This window comes from Theropithecus gelada, chromosome 20 (genome assembly GCF_003255815.1).
Source record: "Theropithecus gelada isolate Dixy chromosome 20, Tgel_1.0, whole genome shotgun sequence".
Classification (NCBI taxonomy): domain Eukaryota; kingdom Metazoa; phylum Chordata; class Mammalia; order Primates; family Cercopithecidae; genus Theropithecus; species Theropithecus gelada.
Genome location: NC_037688.1, coordinates 35,945,345 through 35,964,490, shown reverse-complemented (window position 1 = coordinate 35,964,490; position 19,146 = coordinate 35,945,345). Strand labels below are relative to the sequence as shown.

The following is a 19,146-nucleotide window of genomic DNA, read 5'->3' as shown; positions in this document are numbered from 1 at the left end:
ATACACGTGAATTTCATTAACAGTCAGACCCCATTCTGGTGCTAAGCCGTCCTATGTGGCTTCACAGAGCTTGTTTCTTGATATGCGTGAGGGTCATAATCCCTCCCTTCAAATTCATTTATTTATTTTTTATTTTTCAGAGACAGGGTCTCACTCTGTTACTCAGCTGGAGTACAGTGGTGCAATCACAGCTCACCGTAACGTTGAACTCCTGGGCTCAGGTGATCCTCCTGCCTCAGCCTCCCAAGCAGTCCCCCAAAGGACTACAGGTGGGTGCCACCCAGCCCAGTTAATTTCGTTTTTCTTTTTTCAGTAGAGACGGGTTCTCACTGTGTTGCCCAGGCTAGTCTCCAACTCCTGGCCTCAAGTGATCCTCCCACCTCAGCCTTCAAAAGCTCTGGGATTATAGGTGTGAGCCACCTTGGCTGGCCTCAATCCTTCCCTTCTGAGGGAGTGACAAATGCAAGGCTGACAGTCTATAAACAAAGCAAAAGCAGCTGCGCTTTGCCCCTTTTCAGAATTGCCCTCTGGGTTTAAGACCACCCAAGCTAGCCAAGCATTAATGACATCATCATTACATGCATGCCTATTGCAGAAAGATTAGTTCCATTTTCCCTAAATAGACAGCAGAGGAGACTGCTTCCAATATTTTGCTAGTTGTTAAATATGTATCTTGAGAAAACGAAACAAATACTAAATGTAATGGAAGAAATACGTAAGTCTGAAAGATCAAACATCGTATCAATCTTGCAACAGAAAAAGGAAAAAGCCGTTAAGACCAAGCTTTGTAAGCCAGCACTTGTGCCAGCCTTTTTCTTTACTGCATCTATTGTATTTAAACTTCTACCAGGAAATTCTGCAAAGGACTTGCTTAAAGAGAATTTACTATTATTTTATTAATGCCTGCATAGTGTGTGTGGCTAGTATGATTTCTCTGCTCGAGTTTGTCGGTTGATTTTGTAGAAATGTCCACAGGAGATAAAATCTGCAAACACCTCAAAGATGAGAGTGTCCAAGAAAAGAGTAATGACACTTTATAAACCAAGAAGTAAGTGACATTTGAAATGATGGTATTTCATCTCAAACAACACATTTCCTGAGGTCCATGTTTATGTTAACATGTAAGTTTGGGAATGTTGATGTAATAGACAAAGATAACTTTTGCCACTTCACAGCAGCAGGCATGCCTAGGTGGGCAAGAGGTTCAGAAAACCAACACTTAAGGTGTTGAAGGGGTAATTTTTAAAAATCTTATGAAAATCATTCCATTTGAGAATCGGAGCCACCTTACGATCAAAGAAGCCACTGTTTTGAAGAAACCACTATCCTGCAAAAAGAAGATGGAGGTTACCAACAAAAAGTACTTGGCTCCGGAAGAAAAAGAAAATCAGATGGGAACTGGGTTGTCCAACCCCTTAAACCAGTGACCCTACAATGTACACCACCACCCACCACCACCTCTCAGATGATCTCTAAACCCCTCCTACACGCAATGGTTATTGGCTTAAAAGTTTAAAGAGCTAACAAAATGTTTTAACGAGATACAAATCTCAGAGATCATTAATCAATATGTTCAATGTTATTTGTGATAATTCATCATGACATGATATTAATGGGTTACTGTACCCTTCAGAGGTGAGATTAATGCAAATGAGCTGCCACAATTAACTTTACTGCTCCCAACTCACAGGAATGGACAGATGATTATAAATGACAACTATATGTCAATTACAATATCCAATAAAGTGAAGCTTAGAGAACAATCCATCTCCTTTTATTGCTCTTCCTTGACGTAGCCGAATTTAGCTCAACCCACTGTTGTCACTATGTAACCATTGTTTGGGGGAGGGAAAAGGGATTTTTCTTCTTTTTTTTTTTTTTTAATTTTTCGATGTCTTAAGAAGTGCTTCAAAAATGTCCACGTAAATACGTTTTCTAAAGAAGAGCCACAGGAAACCAGGAATAAATGCCACATTTATCCTATGTGAGTTAAAGAAAACTGTATCCGTTTTCAAACTGTAGCAGTAAGGCCAGCAAGGAAACAACCTACCCAGCTGGGTATAATATATTTACTCAATTAAAAAAGGAAGACATTAGCACAGCATCCTGAAAAGCCTTGAGTTTCACTAAACAAAAGTTATTTGAAAATGACTCCATCGAAGTAAATAGGTCAGAGAGTGGAAAGCAGGTATGAGGCCGAGGATGGGATGAAAGGTTTGATGTCAACCTGTACACCTGCACTTGGGGGCGTGGAGGAGGGAGCAGGTCAGTAAATACTACAGTGCCGGCCCTGACTACAGACAATTTCTGTGCCTGCATCGTTCCTCCTTACGTGGATAGAGTGATTTTTGAGAGGAGTCTCTCTGGTGAAGATGGGCACGTTGTAATGTTTCCTCCTCAACCCAGATTCTCCTGCCGGGCTGGTGCACCCCAAAGCTGTGAGAATTAGCTGGTATCTCACAGCTACCCCTTCCTGCCCGACCCGGGAGGCTATGTCCACGCTGCCCCCTTCCCCAGCTGACACTGGCTCATCACTGACTGCCATCAGTCAGCCAGGCCCTTGTCTCAGACAGGACCAACTGTACAATTGGTTGTACAATGAAATGCAAAATTCATACTCCAGACCTTCCTGTGAGATCAAGCTGAAGCTGATCTTCAGCTAAGCCACATCCTTCCTGGACATTTTCCCTGTACTTTTTTTTTTTTTTTTTTTTTTTTTTGAGATGGAGTCTTGTTCTTGTCATCCAGGCTGGAGTTCAATGGTATGATCTCGGCTCACTGCAAACTCCACCTCCCAGGTTCAAGCGATTCTCCTGCCTCAGTCTCCTGAGTAACTGGGACTACAGGTGAACGCCACCACTCCCGGCTAATTTTTTGTATTTTCAGCAGAGACGGGGTCTCACCATATTGGCCAGCCTGGCCTCAATCTCCTGGCCTCATGATCCGCCCACCTAGGCCTCCCAAAGTGCTGGGATTACAGGCATGAGCTACCGCACCCGGCCACATTTTCCCTGTTTTAAGCCACTCTTCTCAGTCCCTTTCTGAAAGCATCCTGCCCCCATCAAGTCAGTGAAACAAGAAGACTACCTTGACCTCTGTTTCCAGGTAACAGAACCCAAGGCAGGTATCAACGACATGGAAATAAGAACACTCTTAATGCAGTGCAATTTACAAAAGAACTGTTCTTTGCTGGCCACTGGTAAGAGACCATCCAACAGGCTCCTTTTTGAAGACACATCCAGAAAAGATCCCGTCCTGATGTCTTTAGAAACATGCAAAAATAAAATTGCAATGTTAGAACCAGAAAAGGATCACAGCAGATTGATGGTAGAAGCTATAGATTTGTGTGTCCAGCATGCTTTCCCAGGGACCTCCTTTGGCCAAACCAGACCTCATTTTTCCATTAGGGAACAGGGTCTGTCAGACTCTGTGGAGAAGCAGAGAATTCATCTCCAGCCTTGACTGCCCAGGCTGCAGAGAACCGCATCATCCGGGGACATGACTGATTCAGGGATAGGCGTCTGCCTCAAACTAGGCCAATCCTGGTTCTCCCTGTGGCTTTTTGGCCAAGGCCAGTGGGGGAAAACAGCTTCTTGTCACTGGGGGAACAAGCTAAGATGGGACAGTGCTCGTCTGCCAGTGGCATCCCCACTTGGGGAGAATTTTCTCTTTGAAGACTATAACTCATAAAAGATCATCAAAACTAAGGAATTAAATAAAGAAGGGACCTCGATAACATATTTAAGCTCTGAATAAAGCTAGATTCTAAACAGGAGTTGGCAAACTATAACTGCTGGGCCAAACACGGCTGTGTTCTCGTACAGCACACAGGCTAAAAATGCTTTACATTTTTAAATGGTTGTGGGTGAGGGGAAAGAATACTATTTTGTAACACAAGAAAATGTATATGAAATTCAAATTTCAGTAACCATAAATAAAGTTTCTCACAGCCATGCTTGATCCTTTACATATCCTTTATGCCTGTTTTTGCACTATGAGGGCAGGGTTGAGTAGTTGTAACAAACACTGCAAGGCCCCAAAATATTTACTAGATACCCCATTACAGAAAAACTTTGCTGACTCTTGCACAAAACTTTGCATTTTTCTCAGCCAGTAATGACCCTTTCCTCTTAAGCTAGTTTGAATTTGGAGCTTTTTGTGCGTAAGAGGAAATTCCCGATCTACTAAAAGAAAAAGCTATTCTTAGGCCTTCCCAGATATCCTTACGCCTCCACCGACCAGTCTGCTGGGATCCTGATATAGTTTGGATATTTGTCCCCACCCAAATCTCATGTCGAAACACCTCCCTAGTGGGAGGTATCTGGATCACCAGGGCAGAGCCCTCATGGCTTGGCACTGTCTTCATGAGAGTGAGTGAGATCTCTGGAGATCTGGTCATTTCAGCCCTTTTCCCATTTGCCCCAGGAATACTTTCTGGTGTGCAGTGTTTACCCTGAGATAGCTTTGCCATGAAATATCTCGCTTTTATGATTTTTTTTCCACATCACTCCAGTATATCCACTTTGGAAACAAAGGGTATCATTCTATTTCTAGCCTTCTGGTTTTAGTAGTGGTATTTCCGTTTACAAAATATAATAATTCTCCATCACTGAAAATGTCAAATCCGAGAAAATGTAGCATTCCTACGTGTGATGTTAACATCATTCTTGAACAATTGTTGGTCGAAGATTCGTTTGATGCATCCGATTTTTCCAAAATACACAGTTCTCATGATTCAGATGATTCTGATGTTAGTTCTGTTCAGAAATAATTCCAAGAACTGTTTTTATATTATCACACTGAAAATCAGTCATATTTGCTTCAGCCTCAAAGAGCGTGTTTATGTCAAATTAAACGAGTGCTAGCAGTGAGCTGCACTTTTAATTTCCTAAACAGGAAAATGGTTAAATGTGGAGCACCTCCCACACCCCCACTCTCTCTCACTTCCCACTGCCACCATGTCACTTGCTGCTCTCCCTTTGCCTTCTGCCATGATGGTAAGTTTCCTGAGGCCTCCCCAGAAGCAGAAGCCACTATGCTTCCTGTGCAACTTACAAAACTGTGAGCCAATTAAACCCCTTTTCTTATAAATTACCCAGTCTCAGGCATTTCTTTGTATCAGCGCAAGAACAGCCTAATACAGATCTTGCAGGTGACGTATCACTTTCCAGATCAAGTGACTGGTTGTTTCTCTTACCTGTTTAGCCGAAGTTGTTGCATTCTTTGTTGAATATCAGAAACTGTTACTATGTTAATCTTAAAACATGTGAAATATATGTACCATCTATCATTTCAACTACAATTCCAAATATTTATATATAACGTCAACCATGCCAATGGACATGCAATTCTAAGCCCAGCAATGGACGATAAAGTAGGTTAACAGTCGGGGAGAAAACTGGTTTTAAAAAACTGTACCTGAAGAACATATTTAATTTAAAGGGAAATCCCACGACAGCTAAATTGTTCCCCCAATTGGGTAGAGCCTGCCATGATTAGCTGTAACGGCCCGGAACACTCTAGACTCAGCTCACGAAACTGCAGTTTTCTGGTGAGAACAGAGTATGATTTTTGATGACTTTTACAGAGGATCAGAAAGAGGGGAAACGGATTCATTTGATTCATTTGTGGTTTCCTGTTTTCCATGAGGAGATAGTTACAGGATTACATTTCTCCTCCCTTTTCCCTATGCACTCACACTTGGGTCCCAGGACAGCAGGACCAGTCGTCAGGAAAATAGATCCATGCTGCATCCCCTGATACCTTCTCTCAGGCCAGGCAGAAGGGTTAGCAGAAGAGTTATTTTCCTTTGTGAAGACTAAGGGGTATCTCACTTTTATTTTAACAATGTGAAGACAACTGTTGTTCCTTACTGTTACCAATCTACTACACTGGATTCTAATAGCTCTATTACATTTTCCATACATTCTCCTGGCAAGGGGCATAAATGGGTGAGACAGCTCTGAATAAATCACTGCTGGCAGCAGAGGCATTTTCTTTAGGGAATGAAGCCTTCCATATAGCATTTAACTAACTCTCTTTTTGCAAACACCCCATCACAAATGAGTCTTTCAAACTGAAGAAATTGAAATTGATTTCTTAGGGTAATAATTAACCTCAGAAAATAACAATGAAAAGTTGCTTATTAATTATTTTTTATAATATACTTTGGGAATATTTCTTTTTTCCGTGAAAGATATAGACAAAAGTAGACAGATTTTATGATCATATAAAACGTGATTAGATTCATATTTTATAGGAGAATGGAACTCATTTAATTTGCAAAATACTTAATATCAGAGGGAGGTGTCCCCACACACACACTCTTTTTCAAGACTCTTAAATAGCGCTTTTTAAAACAACACAATCTCTCTGTTCTGTTCTTTATTTCTTCACACATAACTGCCTTGGAGCTTTTGATATATTGTTGCTATTTCAATCCCCCATGGTTTTTCTACTTATTCAAAAAGAAGATATTTTTCATCTGAATAGCCATTGACAGTGAACTCCGGTGACATCCTCAGTCTTTCTTGACAATGGGAGGAGGAGTTGTCACCAAGAAACTTGTTACTATCCCAAGTAATGCGCTAGCATCCCTCAGATAATAGAGATGGACTAGTGTTTTTCAAACAATTTAAAACACACACACTTATGTAAACACAAAAACACATGTATACACATACACACACAAACACACACACTTTAAAACAAACTCTTTTCCTTTAGTCACCTGAAGAGTCGTACAGCACAACTGCAAACTAATAAAGGTATACATTACATCATATAATAGATGTTGTTGCAAATAGTACATGTCTGTCAGATCACCAAGATAGAACTCAAAACATGAAAAGACTGGGAAATGTCCCCAAAAGAAGATGTAATCGATGAGATTATTCAAGATCTTTTATTTTTTCCTTCTTTTGCTAGTCGAACACTTTTATTCTGCACTTTTCTGGTGGAGGGTGGTATTTTGTATTCTTTAAGATACAAACAAAAGAGAGTTGTGTAAAATTAAGTTATGAGAACAACATAGAACTGTTTCTTGAAGCATTCCAAATATAAGTTTTTGCTAATTAATTAACAAATTCAAGCTGGTTAAATAAAACCTTCTTCCAACACCTCCTATTTAATTGCAGTTTGGCACCAACAAATATATATCAAAATTATAGTATTTCCCCTGACAGGAAGCTCCTTCCTTCCACACACTATTATGGCTCTCTGCAGAGTAAGCCAGAATTGCTGACAACCTTGAACACTGCTACAACAATATTACTATACTTGGCAGAGAAGTACCCTTGCGGCAAGAGAAAAGCTGTAATTTTGACTGTCACTTCACATTACACTAGATATTATTTCACTGTATACACATACACACACTCACAAACTCTTAATAGACTACAGTTTTTGCACTGCCTGCCTTTCCAATATAAATGGCAATATAATATCAGCAAACCGCCAATGAGATCCTGGCGAGAAACAAATGTTCTGCATTATGGAAACATCATCAGAGGATGCCTTTTAAGGGATATTTCATTCCTTTGTCCTTCACTCACACCATTCACACCCCATCATCAACTTTATAAGATCATCACCTCGGTTAGCTAAAAGAAATTCACTTTTTTTAACCCCATGGTGGGCCAAGTCAGCATTAACAAATTCCATGTTTAAAAATTTCCATGATGTTAGCAAAGGTGGTGCTATGATTTGTAATATTTTGGACATTCTTCAAATCTGATGCCTGTTATGTAAAATTTCCACGTTTCAAAATGTATCTTTTTCCTGCATTTATCTCACTTTTCTTCTCATCCGGGGGGAGTCTGTTAAACGGCAGTGACCACTAGCCATGTCCCAAGCCAAGCCAAACTGTGCAAACATGAAACAGCCCCACAAATCTTGCAAACCCTACACACGCTGTCCCTGCCAGAGAGCAGCGCCTGTCTTTGCAGAGAACTAAGTAGAGCATATGCTTCCTTCTTACCAAGCTCACACTGAAGCAGATTGGGCCAGGTTCCCCACTGGGCCCTCCCCCACCCCCTGCCCAGCTTTGATTTACAAGATGCTATGTTAATATTCCCTCTATTTGTCCCAGGCAAGGAATTCTGTGATGTCGGTAAGAGCTCCAAATGAAGAACTCCCTGGAATCCGGAGCACAGGTCAGAAGGATGGATACATACAGGGAGAAAACTGCAACTTCCCTCATGGAGAGAATGCTAGAAATGGCAACGGGCAGGAAAGAAAGGATCCTTACATCATTTTATAGGGAGTCGTTCATCCCTTACACAAACCTGGCCAAAAATCTACAGAATGCTTAGGAAACAAGGCTATTCAACAAGAAAATCGGAGCTTCTCTCTCTACTTAATCTCTGCCATCCCCCCTTTTTCCCTCTCCTTTCAAATTGCTGCTTCGAATGATTTAAATAAGATTTAAACATGTTTTACTGAATCGAGGAAAAGCAACAGCAAACTCTTTGCCCTCTGTTAAGAGAATGTATCCAAAACTTCACCGGGTCTGCTGACCACATCGAATTTAACAATGTTCGCAAATGAACTAGAGTAAGTTTCCCACAGTGACACATTAATAATAAGTTCCTTATCCCATCCATCCCAAGCCATGAATATGTAATGTTATAAAATGAGTCCTTTTCACACAACGGAACCTCAGACGTGAATAAATAAAAACTATCCATCACAAGCCTGTGAAAAATTAATGAGAGTTCGGAGATGCAAAGAAAAATGGGGACCAAGGAGAGATGGCCCAGTTCATAAAAGCCTCCCTAAAACTTTCAGACAGTAAATATCCTAGCCCCCGTCCCTCACCAAATTTCCAGGTGTGGGTGGAAAGCAACACATTTTATTTTTAATGGGCTAAAATGTTACAATCTGAAAGCACAATTCACGCCAGCAACTGAGAGATCACGGCTACAAACACTGGACTTTCTATTTTCTTCATGCGATCCCAACTTCAGCTGCAGAGCCAGAGTTTATTTATTTAAATATTCATAATTCATAACCAACCTACTTCCAGAAGGATTCAAGGTTGCTCACAGTGGTTATGAGAAAAGGGAGAAGAGTGGGGCTCGCGCAGGGCTCAAGCATCAGGAGACTGGAAAAAACTTGCTTTGTCCATTGTTCCTTGACATCGCTGTGGACACACAGTGCCTGATTAAATTGTATGTGTCACTTGGGTTATAATTCATATCACTGTCAACACCACTTGCTGGGTGCTAACTCTCTGCCCAGCACTACACTAGTGCTATGCCCTGCATAAACTCTGATTCTCCCCTACTGTGACCCCATTTGACAAATAGGGAAACTGAGGCTGGGAGGAGCTAACTAACCTACCCCTAGTCTAAGAGCTGGTGAAAGTCAGAGCCGAAGGAAGGAGGTTAGCCAGCTCCAAATCACCTGTGCTTCCCACCTGGGGCCACTTGCTACCACTCATGAGTTAGGGTGTATGAAAATGGCTTTCATAACCTCCTTCTTGCCATCACGAAACTGCAGCATGCTAATACTGCCAGTCTATCTGAGAAACCCCTGACAGCCAGAAGGCTTAACTCTGCGATGAATGCAAAGCAGAATGAAGCCCAGGAACTTTGGGGGTCTGGGCTAAGGCTGATGCTGGGCAGTAGATTAGAGGCAGGGCAGAGCCCAGAAGTCCAGCCTCCCCTCCCAGTGCACTCCTCGCCAAGAGGCTGCACTTCCTCGTCGGAAGGACTCCAGGTCCCACTTTGGGATCAGACATGCTGCAAAAACAAAGAAATTCACCCAAACTGGTGTGCCCTTTACTGGATTTTTTCTGAGACTGAAAGTGTTGCCTTAAGGGACAATTACCAAAAGGAAGATTTAAAAATGGACCAATGGGGACAATCTCCTTGATCTAGCCAAACCTCCTTCCTCCTCCACCCTCCATTCCATGTGGGCAGAACACATGATTCATGGGATTACTGGGAGCCTGACATGCTGTTCTGTTTTTTTGTTTTTTGTTTTGTTTTGTTTTGAGACAGAGTTTTGCTCTGTCGCCCAGGCTGGAGTGCAGTGGCGGGATCTCGGCTCACTGCAAGCTCCGCCTCCCGGGTTCACACCATTCTCCTGCCTCAGCCTCCCGAGTAGCTGGGACTACAGGCGTCCGCCACCACACCCAGCTAATTTTTTTTATTTTTAGTAGAGATAGGGTTTCACCGTGGTCTCCATCTCCTGACCTCCTGATCCGCCCGCCTCGGCCTCCCAAAGTGCTGGGATTACAGGCGTGAGCCACCGTGTACGGCCTGTTCTGTTTTTAACTCAGTGCTTTTGTCTGTGCTAATTCTTTCATCCATGATCCGCCCCAACCTCTCTACCTGGCTAAATCACTCATCCTTTGAGATGCAGTAGCCAAAGAGATCCTCGGCACACAGCTCCAGAAAGCCGGTTACTGCAGGGGACGTGTAGGGACCAGCCAGGTAATGTCAATGTGGAAAGCGGTCCAGGTATAAAATCGTAGGGGCTGGTGGGTGTGAGCTAACTCAGCAGGCACCAGCCCCATCCATCCAACTGGGGCTGCCACCGCACAGGGTGAGTCAAGGGCTCCTCCAAGGAAATGTAGGAGCAAAGCTGCCAGACCTTCCAGTTTTTTAAGAGAAACCAAGAATCCAGGTTTTTATGTGAACTTTAAAAAAAGGGGATGTTGCAGGGGATGCAAACACAACATGCCTGCAGGCTGAATTCACCACCCCCTCCATGTTTTAGATCTTATAATCGCGTCTTTAGGATCCTTAAAGCTTAAAGGCAAGAGCCAAGTCTTAGTAAACTCTGCATGGGCCACAACTCCGGAAAAAAACCTGTTATATCATGGGACCTCAGTGCTTGCTGAACTGAACTGACTCACATCATGACTTGGGACTCATGGACCCGAAGCATAGGAAATTAATAAAAACTGAAAACGTGCCAAAGAGAAGGGAAAGGCTGTCTTACCACTGTTGAGAATGTTATGTTTAATCCCTGCAAGCAGTAGAGACTCAGTGTACTTCCATGAAATGCTGCTTGGTCATTCGTGAGGCATTAAGGGAGAAAGAATATTTAAAATGTTTTTGTCTTCTCAAAAGGGAACACCAAGATGGGGCTACGACTAGAGCAAGGTCTCTAAGGTGATTCTAGGGCCCTCACCCAGGAAACGAAAGCAGCATTGAACATGTACAGGAAGGATGTGAAGCCTGAAGCCAACGCAGAAGATAAGCTAGAAAATAACCCCTGTCTCTAAGGCATATGGACTTAGAACTCTTACTCTGATGAGCAACACTGAATATTGGATGTGTTCACCAGACTGGAATGAGACACACTCCTGCCGAAATCATGAAGGGCAAACTGACCCAGAAAAGGGACAGGACAAGGGAGGTATTACCTCTGCATAGTTTTAGGTGTCCTGCTTAATTCATTCAGGAATTTGGGGCCGGAGGGATATGCAACAGGAATTCTATCCTGAAGAGTTTAGAAACCAGAAGGAGAATCAGGATGAATTCAGAAATTACTACAATATGCATTTTCAAGTGATAAATCCCAACAAAAACACAAAAAGTACTTGAAGAACTGGAAGGAACAGTGATCATTCTTGTCAGATGGAATCTTAAAATCCAGTGGGTTTCAAAGTATAAGCAGGAGCTGGACACGAAGGGATTGGAGGACGGGGACTGGAAATGGGGAGTGCATTGCAATCAGAAGGAAGAGCAGGAAAGGAACAAAAAGCAAGCAGTGTTTAGGGAGACCAGGATGTGATTCCAGTTTGGACAAAATATAGGGTATACTGGGAGAATCTGTTGAGGTTTTGGGAGTGGATTTGTTTTTAGTTTGAAAACACCTAAGCAATTTTGAATACAAGCAGACTCTTTAAGTCAGATGCTGGGTTCTCCAGTGCAAATATGCCAATATAACTGTGTCTGCTCAACCTCTATCCTGTCCATCCCTCCTGAGTGCCAGATCTAAATCCAGATGCCGATGGACCACTTCCACGTGGGTGCCGCAGAGGCGTCCTGAATTCAGTATGACTGAAAAGGAGTCCTCCTATCTTCAGGGATGGTTCCACTATACAATACACTGTCCAAGCCAGAAGCCCCAAACTAGCCCTCTATCCTTCCTTCTCCATTCACCACGCCTGTCATCCCATTTAGAGCTGTTGACCAAATCTTGTTGCTTTTACTCAGCATCTCTCAAAATGCTTCCTCTTCCTCCCTGTACTCGCTGCACCCACTTTTGCTCAAGAGCTCATCATTTCATGCCTGGGTGGCTAGAGTTGTTGCCCAGCAGGTCTCCCCACCCTCCTTTCTCACATGGCTGCCAGAATGGTCTCTTGACAGGCAAATCTGATCATTCCACAACTCTGCTCTAAATTCCTCCTACGGATCCCCATGGCTTGGATTTAATAAATGTTTATTGAGTGAATGAGCTCTCTGCATACATGTTGTCCTCTGCCTAGTACAGTGGAGGTCAAGCTTGCACAAAAGTGTCCTTATGATCAGAGTTAGTCAATAAAAAAGTGATTTATTCTGAATTCCATACCACCCCAAAACACTGATCAGCTTGGGGAAACTTAGAAAGTTCAACCACATGGGGTTGAAGGTTGGGAAAGTAGGCTAGGGCCAATTTAAGGAAGAGCTGGAGGCTAGGAAGTCTGGAATAGGATATCATTAAAGGTCGTCTAAGGATGAAGGCAACTGGAATGACACTACAGGAAGGCACTAGACAGCAGGAGGAGAATGGACTTGAGAAGGATTTGGGAGGTGAAGACACAGTTAGAAGACTCTGTCTCTGACAAAGGTAAGATATAATGCCCAGAATTAGAAGAGCGGAAAAGAAGGAGTGACGAACAAAAGAGATTACCAAAACACTAACAAACAAACAAAAAATTCCCTGTAGTCAATAACCACTTATTGTGATGTCCCAGAATTTGGAGATGAGACCCTAATGACAAGCACTCCTAAACTTTCAACACAGCTGCTGTTAAGGATGTTGCCTTGTGGGGCTAAAAGGCAGACCTGAATGACACTACTACCCTACTCCTTACCAATGAGTCCTTTCTGATTTTAAACAAATGGCATACAGTGTGGTGAATTAAAAACAGAATTATCTTGATTTTATTAGTAGTATCATTATTATTAGCATTACTGCTACTGTTGTTGTGGATAACAATGGGAATGTTGTGAACATTTCCCATTGCCTATCCCAGGTGCTTGGTACTTTACATGATATCTCAGTCAATCATCAGAAAGTTTGGAGTTATTCTATAGGTAATGAGGGAGATGCTATTATTACCTGCGGTGATGGAATAAAGATGGCTGCAAATTCTTTGTCACTTCTACAAGCAGAAAGTGAGCTGTATGTCTGCTCCCCTTGAATCTGAGTGGGTTTTGTAACTGCTTAGTCCACAGCAGTCATGCTGTGCCAACCTCTGTGCCAATCTCTAAGCCAGGCCATAAGAAAATGGCAGCTTCTTGTGCCATTCTTGTTGTTCCATTCTTTTGGAATCCTCTGGGAGCCCTAAGCCACCATGTAAAAAATCTGATGGCCCTACATCTGCCATGCAGGAAAGGCCACATGTAGGGGGCTCTGGGAAACAGTCCCTCACCTGAGCCAAGCATCCCAGTCATCCTTGTGAAAGTGCCAGACCCATGGATGACCATCCTGGACCAGCTGAAGTGCAGTCCAACTCATCCTCCAGCACAGCACCATTGACTGACCCCAATCAACACCACAAGGAGCAGAAGAGTCATCCCACTGAGCCCTGCCTGGATTCCTAACTCAGAGAAATCACAAGATAAAACAAAATGGTTGTTTTAAGCCTCTAAGTTTTGGGGTAATGTATTATGCAGCTATATATAAACTGGAACATCCATGTTTTACAGATGAGCTACTTGTTACTCCAAAAGTTTGGCTGACTTACCTGTAGTCTCCTGGCTGATGAGGTGTGCAGCCTGGATTAGAACCTCCATCTGCCTGACCTGGCTGCACACAATGCTTGTTAAGTTATCCCAGAAAACATAAGGCCACACAGGTGTGACAGACTAATTAAATTCACCATGCTCTTCGGATTGTGTGAGCACTGCCAAAAGGTCCTACCCTACCTCGCATATTTCCTTGTTAGGTAGAGAAGGCTGGATGATGCTAAAACTGCTTCTCCAGTAGGCCCCCCAACGCCCTCTCTGGGCAGTCTCATGTGACTGTTTTCACTGCTAAAAAAAATTAACTTGCACAATGACCAGGAAGTAAAGATAAACTCAAGGATGAGAGAAAACCTCCCCGCTCAGGACAGAAAACCACCCACCTCACTGGGGTGAACAAGCACTGACCTCTATCATCCTATAAGGAAAACAAGAAGAAGATATGTTTACTTGAATTACTGCATAGGCTCCCTGCCTACATCCAGATCTTGAAGAATTCTGAGCTGTGAAGCTCTCATGGTTGGTTCCTGGGATCTTGAGCTTCCCAGTGATATTCAAATGCTGAAACAACCCAGGAAGGTGACACATGTAAGCATGCTTGTAGGATGTAACAATGTGAAACTTCAGCACATTGTGGTTATGTTTCAAAGTACGAGGTGACGGAAGCAAGAGTGAGTTTACATGGGCTTGTGATTTCCTTTGACAAGATACATGCACTCATTCCTTCCACCTAAGCAAAATTCCCAGGACTACAACAGATTTGAAAGTCAGGTGGATGAAAAAACCATCTGTGAATGAGATAACATACGAAATCATCAAAGGTAATTGTTTTAAAAATATGACTCAAGATGGCACAGAACAGCGTCCACGGATGTATTCTCGGTTACTTAAAAACATAATTTAAGGTAATTAGCTTAATGTTGATGGAATTCTAGAGATCTATAAAATAAACCTAAAAATCTTAATTTGATATTGAATCACCCCAAATTAAGCAATGTATTTTCAAACCACTAAATATTGATTCACGTGTAAGATGAGGCCTTTCAATGCAACTCTTTGACCTGAACAAAAACAAGGAAGGGTTGGCACACGTTTTCTGTGAAGGGCCAGATAGTTAAGTACCTTCACCTCCGGGCCATGTATCATCTCTGTCCCACAGCCATCTTTGGATTTTTTGTTCATTTTTGGTTTTTCTTACTGGGTTATAAATAAAAGGCTACTGGCTGGAGTTAGCCTGTGGGCCATAACTGATTTATTCCTACATTTTTATAATCTCAGTTATTGATCAGGTGATTTTCAAACTGGGAAGGGTCTACACGTTCACCCTCTTCCTTTTAAGTTAATGAGTTAGCTACCAAGTTTTGAGGAAGCTAGCAGAAAACAGGAGACCCAGGATCAGATACAGAGGACTTGGTTACTCACGGCAGAGCAAACGGCATGAGCTTTATTTCTGCGTTGACTCCCACTGCCCTGGGCCCTAGTCCCACAGGGATGATGTGGAACAGCCCGGTAGACACCGTGCTCACAGTACATTTCATCATAGCTGAGGAGCCCCAAGCTTAGAAATCCCAACTTTTATCAAGCAAATCTGCCAAAACGTTGTCCTAGAAGGAGGCACTGTCTTTATTATACTGAAAGAAAGCCATCCTGTCCTCTTCTCCTGAGGGAGACACTATCTCTACCTTCCAAGTTTCTTTGCTAGACAACGTTCCTTGGAAAGATGGCCTGAAACCAAAGCTGCCAGCACTTCTGTTTCAAGACATTTGAAAACACAAGAGACCCGAGGATCACTGTGTCCAAACAATGACAGCTAGGAGAAAATGCAAAAACTAGCATTACCTTAATCAGAGGGGTCTTTTTCTATGAATTAATCAAGCAGATTTCTATATTTTTTTAAGTGTCATTAAAAAATTTGATGATTTTGAGGCTTAACATCAAATACCAGTGAGATCAAAAGTTAGATATGACATCATACACATCATTTCTACTGAAAAAGTACCTTCAGTTAAAAACAGAAACCAATTTGTAAATGTGAATTAAATGCATACTCCACAAAAAATACCTGGTGAAAGTAAAAAAAAATAAATAAAAATATCCTTATGTATAGATATGTTTCCTGACAGATGTAAATGAAAACTAATACGGTGACATTTTTCAAATTAGCCACTGGAAAACTCTATGTGTGCGTGTTTTAAAACAGCCTAAGCAATTTTCAGTTATGTCAGCCTCGGAAAGTATTTATGAAAAGGATAATAAATAATTAATTCTACCAGCCAGAAACTGCAACTCCTTTCTGCTTTGACAATATACGTTAAAATGCTGTTTAAATTAGAGGAGCAAATTGATTCAAAAGGCTTCCATTAGTGAGCTGGCAAACAGGTTTGAAGTTGGCTAATAAATTTTAGATAAAGATATAGCTTTTGATGAGGATGGCAACGCTGGAGTGCTGATCTCCGAGTCACCAGTTTGTTAAATCGGTAGCTAAAGTCTTGATTTCTCCCTGTCTATAACTCACTATGTTAAACAATATGTCACAGGGCAGCACGAGCACAGTCAAACCAGAATGGCTGCTGCAGGAGCCATCAGCATGACTGTGTGGCAGCTGCTCACAGAGCAAGGACTAACATGGGATCCAGGCTAGCTTTTGCATCCCTTTCTGAGTCTCTAGTCTATCCGGGTTTGCAGAACATTAATCAAGGTTAATTAGGCCCACCTGTGACATAAAAATTTCTACCTATGCTATGCCTTGCAGCATAAAGTCATGTCTGACATATCTATTAAGAAAGATTCTTAATCAAAATCAAGAAATTATGCATGAAGCTCTTAATTCCACTTGAATATATATATTTTAGCCAGCTGCAAGCTGCTTCTCTGGGTTGTAGAATATTACACAGCTATGCAAAGGAATGATTTAAAGCTGCACATACTAGCCTGGAAGGGCACACACTGTACACTACTTAGGGACGGTGGAGTATGTGTCCACTCATTTCAGAAAATGAGAACAAAATCTTACATATGTGCACATCTATATTAACATGAAGAAGGATGCACAAGAAGTACAAATTACTAATCATAGAGGGAGGAATAGAAAGGGGTTTTTTTTGTTTGTTTTTCTAGTTTTAAACGGTTCTCTTTATTTATTTATTTATTTATTTTTTATTATTATACTTTAAGTTCTAGGGTACATGTGCACAACGTGCAGGTTTGTTACATATGTATGTATGTGCCATGTTGGTGTGCTGCACCCATTAACTCGTCTTTTGCATTAGGTATATCTCCTAATGCTATCCCTCCCCCTGTCCCCTCCCCACAATAGGCCCTGGTGTGTGATGTTTCCCTTCCTGTGTGCAAGTGACCTCATTGTTCAATTCCCACCTATGAGTGAGAACATGTGGTGTTTGGTTTTCTGCTCTTGCAACAGTTTGCTGAGAATGATGGTTTCCAACTGCATCCGTGTCCCTACAAAGGACACAAACTCATCCTTTTTTATGGCTGCATAGTATTCCATGGTGTATAGGTGCCACATTTTCTTAATCCAGTCTGTCACTGATGGACATTTGGGTTGATTCCAAGTCTCTGCTATTGTGAATAGTGCTGCAATAAACATACGTGTGCATGTGTCTTTACAGCAGCATGATTTATAATCCTTTGGGTATATGCCCAGTAATGGGATGGCTGGGTCAAATGGTATTATAGAAAGGGTTTTTTTAATGCCTCCTTTAGACGGCTCTATAATTTTAAAAAATTATTCAAATAATGTATTTCTTTTGTAATTAGAAAAATCTAAAACCAACAAATAAAAACGAAGTCTTATGTGACGTGCAGAAAATTATAAAATGGACAAGCTGATTATCTGCTTAGCTTATTTCTACCTGGCCAGTCTGGGGAAGCCTGTGGAGAACTGATCAATCTGTCTTTCTGTTCATCAACTCTTCCACACATTTAATCAAGAAACCAGTTCTAGGAAATGGTGGGTCAGGAGTAAACAGCTTTAGAATTTACCAGACCAGGAGAGAAATTCTGGCTCCACCTGCTTGCAACCTATGCAGCTTTGGACCATGCTCTTGATGTCTTCCAAGCATAAAATAATTGTAAGAGCTACAGCAAGTGCAGGTAGTGACGCTATGACTTCATCCACAAAGGTTAGCTCTTTTCCTGTGGACACCAGGATCTCAGTATGGCTGATGTGAGCAGAATAAACTACACTTGGCCATAATGGTAACCCAGGATGATAACAGCAAAACACATTACAGAGATCTGATTATTAAGGAATTCAGCCATAATGGTAACCCAGGATGATAACAGCAAAACACACTACAGAGATCTGATTATTAAGGAATTCAAATTTACACTTTCTGAAATTTGTACTATTTACCAATGGAGAAAAATAGAATGCTACTTTTTTTCTTTAAGGAATACCATATTTTCCCTTTTATTTATAGCCACTTTTCAAATGGAGCCTTTGTGAAGTATTTCCAGCCTGGGTCACACCATGGGAAAGGTGGAATTCATAGATGAAAATCGTGGAGCAAGCCAGACACGGTGGCTCACGTTTGCAACCCCAACACTTTGGGAGGACAAGGCAGGCAGATCACTTGAGCCCAGGGGTTCGAGACCATCCTGGGCAACATGGCAAAACCCTGTCTCTACTAGAAATACAGAAACTTAGCCAGGGGTAGGGGCACGCACCTATAGTCCCAGCTACTCAGGAGGCTGAGGTGGGAGGATCACTTGAGCCTGGAAAGTCAAGGCTGCAGTGACTTGAGATTGCATCATGGCACTCCAGCCTAGGCAATGAGAGTGAGAGCCTGCCTCACAATCAATCAATCAATCAATCAATCAATCAGGTGGAGCAGATACTATCCCTCACTACAAGTGGGAAACTGGATCTGAAGCAGTATAGGGAGCAGGATGAGGACCTCACGGGCAGGTCTCTTAAAATACAGTGTCAGATGGCCTGCAGCTCATGTCTCGGGCTTGGTTTCCATGCCTGGATTTCACTGCCAAGGACTGTGCCTTCCTCAGGGGCTCATTCCCCTCGAGTTCTGGGCTGACCCCAGCAAGAGGGAAGGACAGATACAATGCATTCCAATCACACAGCCTTCCTTCAAGAATATTCATGAAAGCTGCTGACACTTAACACTGACTTTCACATTTTAACAGACTACAAAATAAAATATGCAAATTGTGCAAATGCAGAAAATGAAGCAAAAAGTCAGAGGGATTCATTTTTATTTCC

General features: G+C 42.1%; 1 protein-coding gene across 4 annotated transcripts in view; it reads right to left on the bottom strand.

Annotated features, from left to right (window-relative positions):
- Positions 1-19,146, bottom strand: part of WWOX (WW domain containing oxidoreductase) — a 1,119,552-nt gene that overhangs the window by 930,968 nt on the left and 169,438 nt on the right. The window contains exon 6 of one of the 4 annotated variants that reach the window (XM_025369942.1): positions 6,864-6,977. The exons of the other annotated variants lie outside the window; for them this stretch is intronic. Coding sequence (XP_025225727.1) covers positions 6,924-6,977 — 54 coding nt within the window. The 3' untranslated portion in view covers positions 6,864-6,923. Of the gene's footprint in view, positions 1-6,863; positions 6,978-19,146 lie in introns of those variants that run through there. 4 annotated transcript variants of the gene reach the window in all.